This window comes from Pristis pectinata, chromosome 9, assembly GCF_009764475.1.
Source record: "Pristis pectinata isolate sPriPec2 chromosome 9, sPriPec2.1.pri, whole genome shotgun sequence".
NCBI classification, from domain to species: domain Eukaryota; kingdom Metazoa; phylum Chordata; class Chondrichthyes; order Rhinopristiformes; family Pristidae; genus Pristis; species Pristis pectinata.
In genome coordinates, this window is record NC_067413.1 from 10,410,240 (window position 1) to 10,427,017 (window position 16,778).

The window sequence follows — 16,778 nt, forward strand, 5'->3', positions numbered from 1 at the left end:
TTTAAGAAGCATTTAAACAGGCACATACAGACATATTGTGGGCAGATGGGATTAGTGTAGATAGCAACATGGTCGATATGGTTGGGCCAAAGGGCTCATTTTATGGTGTACAACTGTGACTCTATTTCAGATTTCCAGCATCTGCAGTTTTTTTTAATTTCTGCTTTGTATCTCACATTTCCAATGTTGTTCTTTTATTTTACCCCTCTCACCAACTCATTCTTCTATTTTTATTTCCTCCACAGATCAATTGCAGTTAGCAAGACACCCTGCCCATGCTGACACTAATACTGTTTGTCATTCATTCTGTTATTCTCCAACTGACCCACAGGCATTCCCTTCAATTTTTTTCACACCTCTTCCTCTGCTTCTTAAAACATGTTTGATTTCAATTTTTTTCCTGATACTGAGATCCACAACCCTGTTTTCCTCTCTCCACAGATGCTGTCTGACCTACTGGATGTTTCCAGTTTTTGCTGTTTTTCTTGCGAATTTCAAGCATCTGCACTTATGGCTTGATATTTTACTGACTTTTAATTATCTTTTTTCCTCTATCAATTATTTTATCGTTCTTTTCTGAATTATGGGATCCTTCTAATCCTTAAGCATGCTCTTCAACATTATAAGCCTCCTTAATCTAAGACTATCAAGACCTACGGAAAATGTATTTTCTTCCTCAGGAACATTCTCAAATATTGCATTGTGAATTTACTATTTATTTGCTTCATTTTCGTCATAGGTATGTATTCAAAAATAGCATTTGTGGAAATAATTGACTGGTCGCACAAAGTTACCCAAAGTTCTGAAATGAACTTCATAATATTGGGTCTTGACTTACTAAACCCAGAAGACCAGATAACAGCATCGAACCCATAAGCATGTGTGCAGTCTTCGGCAACCAATGATTTTTGTTCCATGCCATTGCTTTTGTATATTTAGATAGCCCTTCATTTTAATTTAACTCGTTTACTATATCTAAAAAAAATTTCATTTTCTTCCACAGAATGATAAAATTATTGAACTAAGTACTACAATTATTCGAGCAAGTCCTACTGCCAACACCAGATCAAACTATAGTTAATACAAGTGAGCTGACTTTGCCAACTTCATTGGATGGATGTAAAAATGTTTCTTTGAATCCCAGTTCAGAACCAAGAAGATCATGTTATGATAAACAGCAAAGCAATGAAAGCAGAAGTTCTGTGGGTAAACACGAAGATGGACAGGGTTCATTAAAATCTAATAAGTTACCTTCTCCACAATCTGAGAGTGTCAAGTTGCGGCAATCGGATGCTCCTCCATCAGAGTCAGGCAAGTCAATAATGTACAAAGGATCACCTGCACAACAAAAAACTGATAATGTTGGTGCACCTCCACAGACCAAGATGAATGAAGGGCATTGTGTAGAATCCCTGAATGCAGCCTGCACAAATACCATTGGAATGGGTGGCAAATATATGCCTATTTCAAGTTTTAAACCTCATGGAACTGTTTCAGATACACCTGCAGTTCCCACATTACTTACTGCAAATTCATTACTAACAACGCCACTGGCCCAGCAATATCTGGGCAATCTGACCACCAGTTCCAATTGCCTAAATGTACCTTTGACTTCATGTTACTTGGGGAACACTTTGTCATCTAACATGTATACTCTTCCAGGTGGTTTGCCTGGTGCTAATTTGTTCATGGGAAATATTCAAGCCTTTGGAACTCATCTTGATCCCAAATTAGGAATAAGGATGCAGGACCCAGCTCAGTTCTACAATGCACATGCCATACCACTGGATTCTAATTTTCAAACACAGCCTGTTGGTTATCAGCCTTCAAGAATGGGTATGCTTGATCATTGGTCAGGTGGACTTCAGATGAGAGATGTTGGTAAGTACTTTTTTCCCACCCAAATAATCTTTAGAATGATGTTGCTTCTTGAATCATATCTGTTCATCTCTTTTTTAGTAACTCAAGAAACTAACTGTTTTTATTCATTTTCTGAGATCTAGGTATTGCTGCCAAAGCCAGTATTTCCTGCTTTGCCCTTGACTGAGAAGGTGGTGTTGAATCACCACTTTGAACCACTGCTATCCTCAATGAAACAGGGTTGATTCCCTGGCATAATAAGGATGGTAGAGTGAGGGATGTGCGGAATCATGAGATTGCAACTATGGTGGCATGTGTTTCTGCTGCTGCCAAAGACCCACATGCTTCATTCATGCCCAGTTTTGAGCTGCCAGAGCAGTTCTGAGTCTCTCCCATTTAGCACGATTATACACAACACAGCATGATGGAAGATATCTTTGACATGAGAATGGGGCTTTGCTTCTACAGGGACTATGCGCTGGTTACTTCTACCAATGTTATCATGGACACTTGCATCTGTCAGAGGTATATAGGTGAAGATGAGGTCAAGACAGTTTATCATTCATGTTGGCTCACTGGCCACCTGGTCCAGACTCTATCTTCTTCAGGACTTGGCCCACTTGGTTAGTGATGGTGCTACAAAGCCACTGCTGGTGATGGGCATTGAAATTTCCCCACTCCCTCCCAGAGTACATTTTTTTTTGCCTTTGTTTCTTTCAGTACTGCTTCAAAGTGCTGTCCTATGAGAGAGCTCTCCCAATTTAGACATAGTCCCCAGATGTATGTTAGTTGCAAGGTTCACTGGGCTGGGATTGACTTTGCCATGTCTGAATTTGGTGCCAAGGTCAATGCCAGATGGCTTGTGCAGTTTTATTCTTGCTGATAATGATAGAATTGTGTAATTGCTAGGTCATTAAAGAGGACCATTGTGTTAATCACATGAGGTGAATCTGGAATCTTGTATAGGCTGGACCAGTGAGAATGACTTTAGTGAACCAGTTGGTTTTTTATGACAATCGGGTAGTTTTGAGATGATTATTCGGCATAATCATCACAAAATTACTGGATTGTCATAAAAATTATGATAATTGTTTTTCCAAATTCCAGATCATTAACTGAATTTAAATTCCACAGCTGCTGTAGTGGAATCTGTACTCTGATGTTTAACTGCTGTGCGACCACTGTACCCATTCCTCATTGATGTCTTTGATATACTGTACTGTTGCTTTATTGACACTTCCCATTGTCATAGGCTGTGCTGAGGGCCATTTGGAAATATAGTGTGCATGGAAAATGTTGCATGTATCTTGTGAAATACAAAATCACAAAAGTTTGATCATTTTGTGCAGCGGTTTTTTTTTTGGCTCATATTTTGTCCTCTACCACCTGAGTCAAAATCCCATAGCTCTAAAAGTTTAGATTTTATTCAATTGATGCAAATACACTTGCATCTAAATGACCCAGTGTATGCTTTTGCTCCCTTCACTTGATTCTTCTAAATACAAGATTTTTTTCATGTCAAGTGGTGAGATTCTTGGGAAAAAAAGATTGCATTCCTGCACACATGAATAAAAGGTAATGGCTATTGGAAATACCAAATGCCCTGTACTATTAAAAGTGCAAACATTTAATAATTAATTTTCAAACCAGTGCCATTTGAACAGGGTTTACCCTAGTTAGTTTTGAATGGAATATATGTTCCACAGATAACATTATCTAGATAAAATAAAATTACTATCTCTAAGTTAATATCTAAAATTAATTGTGGAACATAATTACAGTAAGGTAAATATGTAAAGACCATTGGCTCTCACTAGTATTAAATAATTGTATTGAAGCCCTGTGTTAATTGAAACGAGTACAAAATGCATAGAGAAAATATTGTACCTGGATATTTCGGCATCAACTAGTCCTGCTGCACCATATTATAAACAAAAGGCAAATTATACCTGTTCTCTCCAAGAAGGTAATTAATAGTCTAGAACCTTTTAGTTTGAAGACTCACTGTAGATTACAGAATCAGCAGGAAGATGACTACTGAAGGAAGCCAACGAGCCAGGTGGTACCAGCATTTCTTCATTTCCTGTACCACCAGAAGTAATGCTGCCAACCTGTAAAGCCATGCCCTGCAACAAAGGCATAGCTACTGATCTAAGCTTCAGAGCTTTGTGCTTTAAGCCCTCACTAAGGATGACCTGTGGTAATCTAAATCAAGGAATCCTAATCAACACAGTTTGAGGAACTTGATGCATTATCTGTTGGCTTTTCAACTGAGTCAACAAAAAAAAGACATGAATTTGTATACCACCTTCAACAACATGAAAACATCCCAAAGCAATTTACATCAAATCTAGCACTGTGAAATGTGATTTACTGCTCTAGGATTTGACTGCATTCATGAGATGCATCATCTTTACAATGAGTAAAATTAGGCATCAAAAATCTGTTGAGACACAAGAGACTGCAGATGCTGGAATCTGGAGCAACACAAAAAACCGGAAGAACTCAGCGGGTCAGGCAGCACCTATGGAGGGAAATGGACAGTCGACGTTTTAGGTCAAGACCCTTCATATGGACCAGATGAAGGGTCTCGACCCAAAACATCAACTGTCCATTTCCCTCCATAGATCCAAAGCCTGTACATTGGAAAGCCACTTTTAGAGCTCCCTCTGCCATCAGAGAATAGAGGGGAGGAATCAAGTGGTGGTGAGTTGCCCATGGGCACATTTTTTAAAGTTCCAAATATACTTGAGTATTTAATTCTTGAATGAACACTATGAAGTCTTGGCTGACATATAATGCAAGTGCTATCTGATTTCTCATTCAGCTGCTCTGTTGGAACTTGTGTTTAGATCGATTGTCATGCCACCTATTATTACAGGTCTGCAATTAACAAAAAAAAAGTGGTTAATTGGCTATAATGCACAAGTATGATCAGAAAGGGATGTGAAGGGTTTTAACTAAATGTATTATTTTAGTGAAAAGGAACAGAAGAATGAAATGGGAATGGGATTAAAGGGATTGCTCCCTGGATACTAGCATGAATACAATGAGCTAAATGGCCATGTTATTATAAATTAAAGCCCTGAAGAATGATGTGGTTTAATAATTTCATAAATTTATGAGTCTTGTAATTTTTCTTTAACCTGAACTTTTAATTTAGGTCACATATTGGTCCCTGAGGAATTGAGGTTTCCAAATTCCTGCTGTGTTGGAATAGCATCACAAACCTCACTCAGCATGTTCAATCCAACTGAGCGGTGGATGCAAGTATCGATTGGAATAGTTAGTGTTTCACTGAATGGGGAGAAGGTTTGTATTATTTTCAATATTTAAGCAAAAATAGGCTTTACGAGTTCTTAAGATTAATGCAACCCAAGATTTGTTCATATTTACATTTTGGAGAACTTAAGGCATTTTATTCTGTTTGGTTGGCCTTCAGCCATTACTAATCTTGAGTGTTTCCCTAAGTCTGACTAAGGTTGGAGTAGTACTGGCATAATATTTGTTCCTGGATACCTATTTCATACTTTTTTTTTTGAGGAAGCACAGCTCCATAATTCTACACTAAATGGAAATTTTATGATAGTGCTGAACATAAATTGTGCTGATTTTCAGAGGTAGATGTGCTTTGCTGAAGAAGGTCATTTAACCCAACCAGTCCACATTCTCTCATGCTGTAATTGTCATAGGTGTGCAAATCTTCAATGTCATTGTCCACCATAGACTTGGCACAGGGCTTTTAGTGAAATAAGTTATTTGAAGATCCCATATATATCGAAGGCCTTAGACCTAATCTTTGGCAGTAGGATAAGGCAGTGTAGCTCTTTATCCACCAGCTCAAATACAATGGCCCAAATGGTTTCCTTTGTTAATAATTTTCAAAGATTAATGATTTGCTCTTGAGATCTTTCCATCGGTGTTGTATTAGCATTTGCTGTTTACATAGGATTACTTGGGATATACGGGACAGAGAGGTTATTCAGCCCAACATATCCACATTGATATTAATAACCCACTCAAACCTCCTCCCATCCATCCTCATCCAAATCCATAAGTGTTGCCCTCTTCCTTTCTCCCTTGCATGCTTGCTAGATTCCTTCCCCTTCTAAATTATTCACTCCAGCCATTACCAATAGTAGATTGTTGCCACTGCTTTTGGGTTTAAAATAAAAATTCTTCTGACACTGGAAAGAATTCTTAGTATTACTTGTGTTCTGTACATGCTCCATGATGGATTTCAACACTGGGTAAATACATTCCAATGTCCAAAGTCCCTCTCTAAGTCGATTCTTCTTTTAAAGAAGAATCCACAACAATTGACTTTTTTGTTCCCGAACAAATATCTGAAAAGCTGCTCCCTGTCTATTTCTGAATACTTGCATCTCTTAAGGGCTGATATGCATTCATTGTAACTAATTCCAGGTGTCTTACCTTAGTCCTAAGAAAAGTATTATCTTTTTAGGAGGAAAATAAACCAACTTTTAAACTATTTGATCAGATTTATCAGTTCATGAAGCACTTCCCCTGCAATCCAGAAAAAACATTTTAAAATCTTACCCTGCTACCAAGTGACCTGGAACTACATGCTGGCTATCAGCCATGTAAGGAAATTATGCACCTAACATCAGGATAACAATAATTTAACTCAATGCCATTTATGATGCAACTTTCAGGGATGGTGTTAAAATTTTAACAGTCACGAAGTGAATTTCTGTGTTAATAGCCTGACTTGGGAAAGCTGTATTTTTTTCAGCAATTCTATTGTGTTTGGATATGTGACCTCATAGCTGATCAGATTTCAATTAACCATTCAATTCATTTTATTTATTTTGAACTTTCCAGATGGAAGCATTCGCTCACCAGTGTTGGATATTCAAGAACAAAACTATAATTGGCCCTCATGTCACTGAAGATTTAAAACTGATGTTCCTTCCACGTCATCCTGGAGTTTTTCAGTGTGTGCTCTCTATCTCATCGTATCCAGTCTCAGCAGATGCCAATACAATTGCCAGAGCAGAAGCACTTGCAGTCAGAGTGATTGTTACAGCTGTGGCAGAAGATCCGTTGATTGAGGTGAAGTACAGTTTAATATATAATTTACACTTTATAGGAGTTGATCCTGTTATATTAATCCAATCCAATGTTTCACTCACCACTTAAGATATCCCTTAGTTCTCTGATCATCTGAAACTTTCCACCCTTAACATTTTGCACATGGAGTTATTTTGACTGCCTGAGGTGCTTTTCTGAAAGTCTTTCTGTGAAAGTGGACACCATTTGTACTCCAGTATAAGGAAGTATGACTTTTTCATTTGGATATTGGTATTTTTGATTCCCTTCCACTTTGTTTAGAGGAAATGTTTCTGCTGTGTGACAGCTGATCTTGTCGGAAATCAAATTTAACTCCGTGGCATGCTGAGATATTGCAGTTGATGAATTTCACTTTGCCTATCTGTTCATTAGTCTCTTTCAGTACATAAGAATAAAACTTGAATAATATATATCTGCTTAGACAATGATTGCAAAGTTCAATGTCCCTAGTTGTCTTGAATCCCTTAGCATTTTGACCAAAAACTCTCACTCTTAGGATTATGGAGTAGTTGGTGTACTGGTAGGTGTATTAAAAGGAACAACCCACAAGCATCTTCTAGTCAGTTTTGGACCTAAAATATCAGGATCCAATCAATGAAAGACTTGAATGTCACTTTACTATCATAGCCTAAGAACTAAGTGGAAGAAACACATCACTTCTCGTAACTGACTACCTATCCTGCCAAGCACTTCGTGCCCCATGTAGGATTCGTTCACCCACCTCAGAATTTACAGAACTGGAATGGAAAGCATATCACTCTTGACTCGAAGCACCTGCTTAAAGAAATAAATATTTCAGATATTGTACATAGCCACCTGACCTAACAGGCAAGCAAGTGTCCTAAAAATATTAAGTTAATGAGATCTTTTCAATCAGGATTGGGACGAGGTTAGTGGATAAGGAAACAAATTGAAAAGCAGATAAATGTCCAACTAAGGTTCATCCAACTTGACCCCTGTAAAATTCTTGTTCCTATATTTTACGAAGTATACGGAGACGTAGGAGAAGTTGCAGTTTAAGCCTTGCAAAGGTTATGTCTTAGCTATAAGGTTATACCTATAGAGAAGGATGAATACTATGGGTGTCCCTTTATTTGAAAAGAGGAAGCCATGTTGAGACTTGGATATTTCAAAAAAAAATTAATTTTTAAAAGATTTTTAAAGAGTAGATGCAAATGGTTTCCATTTGGGGATAAGCATAATGAGAGGCCATTAATAAAATACAAAAAAATACATTTGGAATTTTGGAAGGAACTTAGTAAAATCATGTAGATTATATGGATGGGAGTGGTTCATATAAATTTATAAATACATGTACTGTTTGTGCAATATGATCTGTATATGCTCTCTTTGAAGTATTTGAAAGTATAATTGAAATATTCTTTGAGTGCAGTAGGAGTGATTGTGTTTTGTGACAGTTTGCAGATCGTATGAAATTGATCAGGTTGCTTGTTTTCGGGTGGAGGATGTGCGAGTATCTCGGATAGTCAAGGAACGATCCTACATTGGTCACTGTCCAATTTTTTTTCTCATTAACAACTCATTGTTAAAATTAATAAAATAATGCTTAGGAGGTCATAATGCTTATAGAAAAAATAATAATTGAATTAGTAATCTTTCACAAAGAATTCTCTACAGTTCCAAAACACATGATTTTGTACGAATGTAAAATGCAGATCAATTCAGTAATGTGTTTAATGTCTACTTCCAGATTTTGGCAGGGAAAAGAGGATGCTTGGATTTTGGTGACTTAATACCTGGTGATGGTAAAACACTCTCTCTCAAACTGGTCAATGGGACTCATGCCACCATTCCCATTCGGCTTGTCATAAGTGCAGTAAGTTTTTTTTCCCCTCCAAAATAACTGCTTTGGTGCTTATCGTCATTTGGATTCAAACTTATTTAAATTTGTTTTTTTTATTCCTTCAACAATTTCGGAGTAGTGGTCATTACTGGCAGGACCAACATTTATTGTCTGTCATTAACTGCTTAAAATGTTGCATTTGTTATGAAACAAGTGAATGGCCTGCACATAATGCAGAGGGTAGTTAAGTGAAGCAAGTGCTGTTGCATAAAGACCAGACTAAATAAGAACAGCAGATTTATTTTCTCAAAAGAAATGGGTGAATCAAATTAGTTTTAAGGCAATCCATTAGTCTTATGGTCACCATGAATGAACCTGTCTTTTAAAATTCCAGATTATTTAATTAACTGAACTCTTAAATTACCCAACTATCACAGTGGGATTTGAACCGGAATCTGTGGATTGTTAGTACAGGCCTCTGGATTACTACCTGATTTTAAGCATTCACCAAAACCAGATCAGTTAGCCATTTTCTTCAGGTAAAAGCAGCAAAGATAAATTTATGCGATGATGGGCTTTAAGCATTGTGCCAAATATTGATGAGTTTTTCTGGTCTGAGCAGATATTCCTACGGTTTGATCTGGCTAAACTAATGTAAATGTTATGTAATACCTGCTTTGTTTTAACAACAGAAGAAAGATGTCTTGGCCCACAATGTGGGAATCTCTTTTGAGAAAATTAATGCTACAATATAAATTTGTAGCACTTAATAATTTCCCAACATAGGTAACTAATGTTCCATTAGATTGACATTGACTGATTTATTCTGTTCTGGATTAAGTACGAGTAAAGGAAGTACTTTTATAAAGAAGGAATACTTTCAAAGAGACAAATCGATTTCTTCAGTGTTGAATACATGGAGTATGATTAAACAAATCTTTTGAACTGTGAAACTCCAGGTAACTTGATGTTTCTCTTGAGGGTTAGTACTCCATTTTATCGTGATATGAGAATCAATCCATTTAAGTCAGACAAGGCAATGTTTTATCTTTAGAGGCATGTGTTTTTGGAAGTGTGTTCCTCAAAGGACAATTGAAGCGGAGTCTTTGAATATTTTTAAAGTAAATAGGTACTTAAAAACAAGAATGTGAATGATTACCACAAATAAAAGGGAATGCGCAGTTGAAGTTTCAATCAGATCTTGGCAAAACATGAGGGCTTGAAGGGCTGAGTGGCCTATTCCTGCTCCTAATTTGTATGCATGCAATCTTTGAGGCACACTGGAAAAGTTAACTATTTCTAATAACTCTAATTATTTCTATGCTATGTAGAACGCTGCTGCATGGAGATGTTTTACATTCTCCAAATCGGACACAGTGACAGAAACAGCGCTGCAGACTGAAAGACTCTCTCCACTGGTGGGCCCATCTGTCATGAATCACGTGCTGCAAGCAAGCTATGATGGAGAGGTGATGAGAAATTCCAAACTTCAGTGTATTTTGTGATGTTAATTTTCAATTTTTTGCATTCTAATGCAATATAAAGTGGAGGAATGTGAAGTTAACCACTTTGGTAGGAAAAATAGACTATTATTTAAATGGTGATAGATTGGGATATGTTGATGGACAAATAGAGCTAGATGTCACTGTACAACTGTCACTGAAAACAAACATGCAGGTGCAGCAAGCAGTTAAGAAGGCAAATGGGGTGTTGTCTTTCCTGATGAGGTTTTGAGTACACAAGTAAGAATGTCATTCTCTGATGAGATAGAGTTCTGGTGAAACTGCAGATGACGTATTGTGTGCATATTTGGTCTCCTTGCCCCAGAAAAGATGTATTTACAATGGAAGGATTGCAATGAGGGTTCATCAGACTGATTCCTGGGATGATGGGAGTGATTAGATTAATTAAATCTAGTTCTCCCAATCTATCTGTGTGGAGTTTGCATGCTCTCCTTGCGAGCACATGAATTTCCCACAGGTGCTCTGATTTCCTCCCAATTTCCAACCAGGTTGGTAGGTTAATTGGCCACTGTAAATTGCCCCTTGTGTGTACGTAAGGTAGAGAATTTGGGGGGAGTTAAGGGAGAGTGAAATGGGATTAGTGTAACTTAGTGTTTGACGGTCAATGCAAACTCAGTGGGCTCAACTGGCTGTATGGTTCTGTGACTTGTCTGAACTTGTCAGAAGACCACAATCTTGTATTTCAAGGTATCTGAAGCACAAAAAATTTGGTCTAATATTCTGGCTTGGACTGTTTAACAGACAAAACAAGAAATAAACAGACCCTTATTGGGTTTGAAAGCTGTGAGTATATTCAAGACAAAGATAAGCCATGATGTTATTGAATGGTGAAGCAGGCATGAGAAGCCACATGGCTTATTCTAGCTTTTACTTGTGTTTGTAACTCAAAACTTAAATGTCTGAATGACAATTGTAATATTGTGGGTGGACGGTATGCTTAAGTTAATTATTTCTAACTAAAGGAGAGTAGATTGGAGAGTCCATTGTCCTTGGCTGACTTTGACATTGTCACAGTAATTAAATGTTATCGGGGAGTTTTCACTCAGCTGAAAGGATCATAGTTTTTCTAGCTGCAAAAAAAAATTTATAACTTATCACTAATAATTTATATCCCTGGTTAAAATGCATTTCTTGATTTTAATTATTGTGAATAGTTGTTAATTTTCCAGTTTCAGTTTTGACATGATCTTAAGAGTAGAGTGTGGAATAATTGCAACTGTTTCTACAGGTTTGTTAGTTAGGGAGACATAGTTTTTAATCCTCCTTTGCGGATATCTATCATGGGATGTCCCATTTTACCCAGTCTTAATTAGTCACAGCCAACAAAGAATGCAAATTTCTCCCCAATACATTCAAAAGGTGTTTCTAGAATGAGAAACCACTCAAACTGCAGTCTTTTGCCAGTTGAATCTCTCAGACGAGTACATTCTCTCAGATCAATTATTCTCTGGAATGTCCGGATGCAGGTTGAGTTCAGATGCCGCAGTATTTTTTTTCTGTCTTAATGGACCTCAGAATAATTTCTGCTTCGTTTTATAGGATCCTGAAAGTCTTGTTGTGTGGGTTCATTTTCAAGCACCACAAAAATACATCTATAATACAGGTATGTATCTTTTCAAGTTTGAAGTTAATGTTTAAGTATTACCCCAGCTATGTGTGAGTGATCCTTCCAGAAAAGGGCAAGGTTTGTTCGTACAGAATGATATTTTCCTCACATGGTGATGCATGTTGGAGTACTGTCCCATGGGCATTTGAAATCTACTCGTCCATAACCGCTATTTTACTTGTGGAAGTAGATAAGGAACAGAGTCATAGAGCTGTACAGCACAGGTGGTAAATATCTGCAGACTGTTTGACCAGCATTGTACGAGCATATCTCTGTGCAGCAGGGGTTATTGAATAACTATATTGAATGGGTATTTCCCTTCTCCTCCTCCCGTCACAATTCAAGGTTGATTGTAGTGAACTTCATTAGCCGGAACTGTAATTAGTTAATGCAGTGTAATAAAAAAAGGATATATGACATTTTCTTTTAAAGAAGGCTTTACTGCATACAGTATGTTTGCCAAAACAGCTTCTTGCATGTAACCAATTGAAGAAGCTACTATGTCTAACAATTTGATTTGCGTCAAATGGAAACACCTCGCCTCTTTAATAGCTAATTATGACCAATCCATCTTTTTTGATAATCAGCTTATCTCTGAAGTCTGGTAGGCTTGGGTGTAGATGGCCTTCAGCCAAAACGAGCTAGAGGAATTCATTGTTGATTAGGACACACAGATTCTGCAGGTGCTGGAACCTAGAGCAACACATGGAGGAACTCAGCAGGTCAGGCAGCATCTATGGAGGGAAATAAACAGTCGATGTTCAGGTCGAGACACTTCATCAGGACAGTTTACCGATGTAATTTTCATTGTTTCAATGAAAAAACTTAATTGTGTTGATGGATTTTCTTGTCAGAGATAATTATTGGTCTGGGTCCTACTGGCTGAAGACTACCTGTAACTGCATAACCACACCTCCCAAAGCCAATGTTCAGTTGTCTGGGTGTGGTGAGTGGGTCCGTCTTGCTGACCTGAAAAATCTTTCTCCAGCAGCACACTAAAGAAATTATAACAGAAAATAGTGGAAACACTCAGGAGGTCTGACAGCATCTATGGGAGGAAAAACACTTAATGATCAAGTCAACAACCTTCTGTCAGAACTGAGAGAGGGAGAAAACAAGTTAATTTTAAATTGTAGAAAGGATGTGGAAGGAATGGGTAGGACAAGGGAAATACCTCTGACAGGGTGCAGCCAGAGTTGTTGGGATAAGCCTGAGATGGAGTTCTCTAATTGGTAGGTTAATAAGGGCACTTGGAGAGACCATGAACGAAGGTATATTAAACTCCTGAAATATTGAACTTTTACAAAAGTAAGTACTGTAACTTTTTTCCAGATCCCATTGGTGAAGCAGAGGACTACTTTGCAAGGATTGATGTAGAAGTTGATACTCCTGGTCCCAGCAATGTTATTAACAGCATACCACTTTGTTCCAGAGTTGGAATTGTCAGAATACACGCACCCAAGCACCTGCAAGTATGCTGGCATAAGTATTTGAAGGAATTATTTTGCTTTGGGTTTGATGACAGTGTGGAGGGCAGGGCTTTGCCAAAGTAACAAATGCCAAAAGAGATGATGGGAATGGAAAAGATTGTGAATTTAAGGAAGAAGCTCCAAATGCTGGTGTGTGTAAACTTACGCTTTTATACAGCGGCTTCATGGACTGCAGTACTTTCCTGAATCAACTGAGTTATACAAAGGATGCTTAGCACTGCCAGTAAGAGATCAAGTTCAAACAGAATTCATTGTTAATCAGACAATGATGCAGAAGAGGTTTACCAAGATGCTGCCTGGATTACAGGGCAGGTGCTATAAAGAGAGGTTGTTTTCTCTGGAGCAGCAGAAATCTGATGAAATTTTATAAAATTATGAGAGGTATTGATAGACAACCGGTGTCTTTTTCCCAGGGTTGAAATGTCTTGTACCAGAGGGCATGCATTTAAGATGAAAGGGGGAAAGTTCAAAGGAGATGTGCGGAGCAAGTTTCCTTTTACACAGTAGTGAGTGCCTGGAATGTGCTGCCAGGGGTGGTGGTGGAGGCGGATATGAAAGAGGCATTTAAGAGGCTCTTAGATAAGCACATGAATATGCAGAGAATATAGGGATATGGACCATGTGCAGGCAAAAGGAATTAGTTTAATTAATGTCATTAGCTAATTAGTTCGGCACAACATTATGGGTCGAAGGGCCTATTTCTCTGTTGTACTGCTCTGTGATCTAGTTGCTCAGCATTACTGTTTAATTGCAGTTGCCGTTTACGTGGGTTTGGGTACTCTACATTTTGTAGCCCTAAACTTCCATCTGAACTTAAACTGAAGGTGGTAAAGTATGGAAGTCTGAGTAACAATGAATTTTGGAATGTATATTTTACAAAACTCTGCGATGATTAGATAGAGTATAAACTTGCAAGCAGCATAAAACAGGACTGTAAAAGGATCTGCAAGTATATGAAAGGATTAGTCAAGACAAATGTAGGTCCTTGACATTCAGATATGGGAGAATATATATGAGGAACAAAGAGATGGCAGTGCAATTAAACATATCTTAGTTCCCTCTTCATGGAAGAGGACATAGATGACTTCCCAGAAATGGTAGGGAACCAAGAGTCTAATGAAGAGGAGGAACTAATGAAAATTAATAATTTTTTTAAAAAGTGCTGGATAAACTAATAGCACTGAAAGCTGACAAAATTGCCAGGGACTGAGAATCTGCATTCCAGTACACTGAGAAAGATACCCCTGCAAATAGTGGATGCATAGTTTGTCATTTTCCCAAATTCTGTCAGATATGGAGCAGGTCTTGTAGGTCATAGAATGGCAAGTATAACCCCATTATTTAAAAATGGGGGAAGAGACTGCTACAGGCTGGTTAGCCTAATGGGAAAATACTGGAAGATGTGATAACAGAACATTTGGAAAATATTGATGGGATTAACATGGAATTATGAAAGGGAAGTTGTGTTTTATAATCAGACTGCAGTGGGAGAACTAGTGGATATGGTATATTTGGATTTTCAGAAGACTTTAAGTCCCACATAAGGGGTGACTCTGCAAAATTAAAGCACGTGATTTGGGGGAAATATAATAGCATCAGTTGAAAATTGGTTGGCAAACAGGATTTTCTCATTGTGATAAGCAGTGACTGGTGGGGTACCACAAGGATCAGTGCATAGGCACCAGCTATTCACAAAATATATCAATGATTTGGATGGGGGAACCAGATGTATTATTTGAGTTGGCCAATGACACCTAACTTTGTAAGGAGAACCTAAAGAGGCTTCATCGTGGTTTAGACAAGTTGAGTGAGTGGACAAATACTGGTACATGCGGTATAAAGTGGATAAATGTGATGTTAACCACTTTGGAAGGAAAAATAAAGGAAGAGCATTATTGAAATGGTGATAGATTGGTATCTAATGTTTTTGTTCAAGGGGACCTCTGTCATTGTATACCATTTTCTGAAATCAAACATGTAGGAGCAGCAGGTAACTAAGATAACAAATATTATGGTTCATGAAAGGAGGTTTAGAGTACAGAGGCAAGGATGTCTTACTACAGTTCTACAGGACTTGGGGAGACCACATTTGGACTATTGTCTGTAGTCTCTCTGCCTAAAAAAGGACATACTTGCCATAGAGGGAGTATAATGAAAGTTCACTAGACAGATTCCTGAGGTGGGGTGCTGTTGCATAAGGAGAGTGTGGGTCGACAAGGCCTCTACCCACTAGAATTTAGGTGAATGAGAGGGGATCTCATGGAAATGTTCAACATTCTGATAGGGCTTTATAGAGTGGGTTGAGGGAGGATGTTTCCACTGGCTGGTTGATTGGGTCAGGATATGGAGTAAGGCATATGGAGCTGAGATGAATGGGTAATGAACCTGTGGAATTCTCTACCACAAAGGGTGATGGAGGCCTAGTCACTGAATATGTTTAAGTACATAGATGGATTATTAAATAGAAAAGATATCGGGGGTATGGGAAGAGAACAGGAATATGGTATTGAAACACAAGTTCAGCTGTGAGCATAATACCACAACAGGATCAAAGGGCCTTATGAACTACTCCTGTTCCTATTTTCTAAGTATTTGTCATATCTATGAGTCTGAAAGTCATACACAGAAGTAGGCCCTTCAACGCACCATGTCTATTGAGTATCCTGTTCTGCCAATCTGATTTTCCAACACTGGGCCCACTTGTCAGTTCAAGTACTTATCTAGATACTCCATAAATATTGTTTGGATTTGCTGCCTGTCCCTCGGGCAATGTGTTATAGATTCCAACACCCTCTGGATGGAAAAAATTCTGCCTCAAGTCCACTCTAAACTTCCTACCCCTTTTCTTACACCTATGTTCTTTGGTTTTGGACACCTCTGCTGAGAGGAAAAATTTCTCACTTTCTAGCCTGTATATGGTTATCATAATTTTGAACATCTCATTCAAGTTTCCCCTTAGCCTCCTCCATTCCAAGGAAAGCAAACCCAACCTATCCAGTCTTTTCTCATAACTGGAACACTCCATTCCAGGCAACATCCTGGTGAACTTCCTCTGCACCCTCTCAATGTAACCATGTCCTTCCTCTAAGTGGAGCTTATGAAAAGTCATATGCATGACAAAAATGTATTGAGGACTTCCTTGTAACTGCTTCCCTATTATAAAGCCACACTTGTTATGTTTTGGCACTGCTGAAATTAAAGTGCATTCTTTTTATGAAATCTATATTGAAGTCTGTGTTGCATACACTGTGAAATTTTCAATGTTTTTGCATTTAGACACTCGTAATTTCTGCTGAACCAGGCACGACAGCTAAACAAATCCTACCTCTGAAAAATGCAGGAAATATCAATGCACAGCTAAAGATTCAGGTGAGTTATCAATCACCTTCCAAAACAGCTTC

The 16,778-nt window shown here is 38.0% G+C and overlaps 1 protein-coding gene across 1 annotated transcript in view; it reads left to right on the forward strand.

The window, feature by feature from the left end:
• The window catches only part of cep192 (centrosomal protein 192), a 104,365-nt gene that overhangs the window by 42,708 nt on the left and 44,879 nt on the right, over positions 1-16,778 (forward strand). Inside the window, 9 exon segments of the mRNA XM_052023440.1 lie at positions 1,004-1,040; positions 1,042-1,881; positions 5,024-5,172; positions 6,706-6,936; positions 8,666-8,791; positions 10,090-10,227; positions 11,821-11,884; positions 13,220-13,359; positions 16,654-16,746. Of these exon segments, the coding sequence (XP_051879400.1) occupies positions 1,004-1,040; positions 1,042-1,881; positions 5,024-5,172; positions 6,706-6,936; positions 8,666-8,791; positions 10,090-10,227; positions 11,821-11,884; positions 13,220-13,359; positions 16,654-16,746 (1,818 nt within the window).